The 4,288-nt window shown below is 52.7% G+C and overlaps 2 protein-coding genes across 2 annotated transcripts; both read right to left on the bottom strand.

Moving 5' to 3' along the window:
* Positions 1-260: 260 nt before the first annotated feature.
* GUITHDRAFT_80450 (hypothetical protein) lies at positions 261-930 on the bottom strand (the record flags this gene model as incomplete). Its single annotated transcript, XM_005821468.1, has 3 exons — positions 261-341; positions 464-546; positions 744-930. 3 exons carry the CDS (start codon positions 928-930, stop codon positions 261-263), a joined length of 351 nt encoding a protein of 116 aa, XP_005821525.1.
* A 1,423-nt stretch (positions 931-2,353) lies between these two features.
* GUITHDRAFT_155710 (hypothetical protein) lies at positions 2,354-3,317 on the bottom strand. Its single transcript, XM_005821469.1, has 6 exons — positions 2,972-3,317; positions 2,852-2,916; positions 2,719-2,796; positions 2,631-2,663; positions 2,512-2,571; positions 2,354-2,449 (listed from the first exon to the last, which is right to left on the bottom strand). Exons 1-6 carry the CDS (start codon positions 3,258-3,260, stop codon positions 2,438-2,440), a joined length of 537 nt encoding a protein of 178 aa, XP_005821526.1. The 5' UTR covers positions 3,261-3,317; the 3' UTR covers positions 2,354-2,437.
* Positions 3,318-4,288: the final 971 nt, after the last annotated feature.

The following is a 4,288-nucleotide window of genomic DNA, read 5'->3' on the forward strand; positions in this document are numbered from 1 at the left end:
TCGTAGAGGATCCTCCTCCTCCTCCTTCTCCCTCCTTCTCCCCCTCTTCCTCTCCCCCCTCTTCCTCTTCCTCTCTCTCCTTCTCTCTCCTTCGCCCTCTCCCCCTCTTCTCTTTCGTCCTCCTCTCCCCTCCCCTCCCCACCCCACCATCCTCCTCCTCCACCAACTTCATTCACTTCGTGTGGCATTGCTGCAGCACCATAATCGCCGTCGTCAATGCCGCACATATTTATTGCTTTCGATCTCTTCCTCGAGACCTGTTATTCATCCATCAGGCCAAATCTTGGATCAACAACTTCGTGATAAAATCGTCTGTCTCCTTCGACACAATATTTCCATCCCTGCCATGCAAATCATTAGTCGTACTCCCCTCTCCCTCCTCTATCCTCTTCCCTCGTCCTCTCGCCCTCTACTCCTCCGTCCTCTTCCTCTTTCCTCTCTCCTCCTTTTCCCTCAGCTTGACCTGTGGTTTGTATTCTAGACCATCTTCAAACAGGAAAGTTCCTCCTATCGCTCTTCCGTTCTCATATTGAGAAACAAACTTTCCTGCGTAGAAATCTCTACAGTAAGTTTCAAATCTTCATCGAGAAATCCAAAGTAAACACCAGCACGGAAGGAAGACTTTCACAATCATCATCACCTCCCTTCTCATCGGCAACATAGCGAAAGATCATCACAATACGATCACGATAAAAAAACTTCAACACCCCAACAAGCTCAACAATACTCGTTCACAACCATACCGTAGCCTGGATAATGCATCTCTCCCTTCCCGTGAAATTGTCCATTTTCGAACTCTCCTTTGTACAGGTTCCCATTGGCAAACTTGTACGTCCCTTTGCCGTGCGGTAGCCTGTGAACATCATACACGTTATACGAAGGAACCAACAAACAAGTGGAAGGGGACGGGGGAAGACAGTGAGAGGACATGAACGACAGCAAAGCGACAGGAAGCGGAGGAGAGGAGAAAGAGCATCACAAAGAAGAACTCTTACCCATTGAGCAACTCTCCCTCATACTGACTTGCTATCCCATCGTAAAACAGGATCTCCCCTTCACTCTTGACAGGCTCGCGGAACAACGTTGGCTTCACTGCTCTCGGGCGCCGCTGGCCGGGAAGTTCGCCCTTCTCCTTTAGCTCCTGCACTCGCGCTCGGTCCCTCATCCCTCGCTGGTAAGATTGAATCTTGGTCGCTGCCAGCTGCTGTTGGTCTGAGCTGTCCGCTGGAGCAGGGGAGCTACGCGGGGAAGCGCGAGGAGAAAACATCGATCCCTCCAGAACATCCTTCCCAAAGTCTGCAACTCCCTCGGCTGCGACCTCCCCGAGCATGCTGCTTCTGTCTATGTCCATGGCTCCGCCCAGGAGGCCGAAGTTATCCCCTGCCATGCTACCCAAGTCCATCAAATTTTCTCTTGCAGCAGCGTCAGCAGTCGCCGTGTCCCCTTCCACTGCCCCCTTTGATGCCCCTCCATCTCCCTCGGCTTCTGGATTTGGTGCATTCACTCCATCGTGCTCTTCTGCCGCACCTGTCCCGTCACCACCTGCCGCGTCTGCCTCGGCGTCTGCCTCGGCCTCTCCAGCCGCAGGAATGCCTGAGTTTTCATTCTCTGCCTCTGCCTCCGTTGGCTCTCCTGTAGCTGCCCCTGTATGCTCACTTACACTTGCTTCTCCTCCTGCTTCTCCTCCTGCTTCTCCTCCTGCTTCTCTCAGCTCTGTAGGCCCGTCTCCAGCTTTCTCATCGCCGCCGCCCTCCACGCTCGCTTCTATTACTGACTCCTCGCCACCATCTGCATTGTCCTTTTCTCCCTCATCCACAGCAGCGGATGCTTCTCCACTCTCGCCGGCCTCGTGCTCATGCCCAGCTCCACCATCGGCTGCTTCGCTCTCACTCTTCCTCTCCTCTGCCCCCACCTCAACCCCTTCTACGCTGGCTTCATCCGACATGCTGCCGTTGGGCCGTTGAATTTCCGTTACGGTAATAAACACATAATGCCGCATCACCCGTGACCCGCCGCCGCCCCGGGCCCGGCGACTCCCGAGTCACTGGGCGGCCCGGCCCGCCGCCGGGTGTCCGGTGGCGACCGCCGAGACTCGAAGGTCTGCCACCCGGTCTGATCATGGCATGATCGGACTCCGGGATCAGTGGCAGGCTGCCCAGCCTCAGGGGCAGTCACCGTTCGATCCACTCACGGCGGCACTCGGAGTCGGAGTCCAGTGAGGTCTGTCACTGTGAAAATGCCATGATGGGCGGCCATGCCGGCGGCAATCATGGCAAGTTTTCGACTAGCAGCAGCAGCCACGCGCTCGGATTACGGTGACCGTCAGTCACATGGAGATATTGCATCATGCGTCGCAACCGTACGGATCATATAAGTGGAGTTTGAAGCGCACAGCGTTACTACATCTTGAGCTTATTTCACAGCACTAGAAACTTTATCAGATAGAGTCCTGCAAGTTCAAAAGCAAGTCACGTGACTCAATCGCTGATCATCATGTGGGGCTGGGCTTACCATGCCCTCCACGAGGGGGATCTTGATCGTTTTCCTGATCAACAGCGTGTTGCGCGTGGCCTGATCAGAGCGAGCTCAGAGAGAGGGAGAAGAAGCAGGACGAGCATATTAATCTTCACCTTGTTGATCGCGAGAAGTCGATCTACCGTGACCTGCTCGATGTAACTCTCAGTTCAGGTAAAGTCACAGCGAATTGTGACGGCTCACGTTGTACTTGATGCAGATTCCGCTGATCGTGTCGCTCTTGTCCACGACGTGAGACTTCACCAGAAGCTTCGATGAGCCCTGGTAGACCAACTCCACGTCACGACAGCGATACGCGCCTCGGTACAGTCGTCACCTCGTACGGGCCCTCGACCTCTGTATCAGCCGTCGACGCTTGCTCGTCCAAGTAAGGGCTGGAGGCTGGAACGATCGCCATCATCATCTCAGCTTGCCGCACCTCTCCAGCACGACTTACCCTGCTTCGAGGAGGACAAAGGCTGAGTGCCGTACCCCTCGTAGATGTGGAAAGGGCCCGGGTGACTGTGCGTCTCCAAAGGGCGCTCTGTCCAGGGAGACGAGGTCAAGTCGTCGTGTGCATGAAAGGAAGTGGAGGATGAGAACGATCGGTGCGATGCGCTCTCACTGATGCCCAGGAAGGGATCCAGTCGCCCCAGCTCGTCGAACAGCAAGGGCTCGTCGGACCCTTCTTGCGATTTCCGTTTGACCTTCTTCCCCCACGGCAGGTACTTTTTCACAGCCTTCATGCCGCAGGTGTCGATACGAGAGAGCCTCCAGTTGTTGATGGTAGAGCAAACGAGTCTATGCAGAATCAACATGAGCGTAACGCGTGGGCAGCTGACAAACATAACCGAATTTCCCACATCCTTCAAACATCACCACACATATGTCAGGCTCTCATCAACCCAACTTTGAGATGAAGCTATCAGAACTTCTCATAACTTCATAGCATTACGGTATCATCATAGCTTTCACATCTAAAACACACCCTTCATAGCTCTGAGAATTAGACCGTTCTATTCACCACAAACCCAACCCAAGCATCTAGCATTGAAACAATTTGGTCTCCCAGCCATCTCTCATCTCAGTCTTGAAGATTCGACCTATACCATCTCCTCCTCTGTCTCTGCATTCCCTTCCTACACCATGGCTCACAACCGATCTCTCCATCGCGCATGCGGCATTACAGCACACTGAACAGCGATGTTGAACTTCACTTAGAATGTGTTGTATATAATGCTTTTATCGCTATAGTACAACCCTTTCCGTTTTTATTACAAAACATATACAAAATAAAATCAATTTACCTGAATTGTCGGTAGAACCGAAATAATGAAACCAAGATGTTATGATAACTATACATATTTGTACCAATTTTATATTATAAAAGTATCTCAGGTACAACATAATTTGTACCAACAATGATTGGTAGTTATTCCTCAGTCCAAGGCCACCTTGAACCGCAGGCCCGGCCCGATACATACGGGCAGCCCCGCCTCCCCGCTCATCCCTTCTCAATTCCCTTCTTCGTACTGATTTTTAACTTAACTTTGAGTAAATTCGGGCAGGGCACTGCAGTCAAGTTGACGTCAAGCAGGCTTGAGGGATGGGGGGTGGGGGGTGGGGGGGTGGTCATCGTGACAGCCCCTAAACCCTAAAACCTCATGGGGTAGTTTATGACGGGTGATAAAGAATATAAATTGGGGGGGTGCAGGAAGGGTTGTTGGTGTTTTGAGGGTGATTTTGGTGGTGGTGGTGGTTTTGGAGGAAGAGC

This window comes from Guillardia theta, assembly GCF_000315625.1.
Source record: "Guillardia theta CCMP2712 unplaced genomic scaffold GUITHscaffold_143, whole genome shotgun sequence".
NCBI classification, from domain to species: Eukaryota; class Cryptophyceae; order Pyrenomonadales; family Geminigeraceae; genus Guillardia; species Guillardia theta.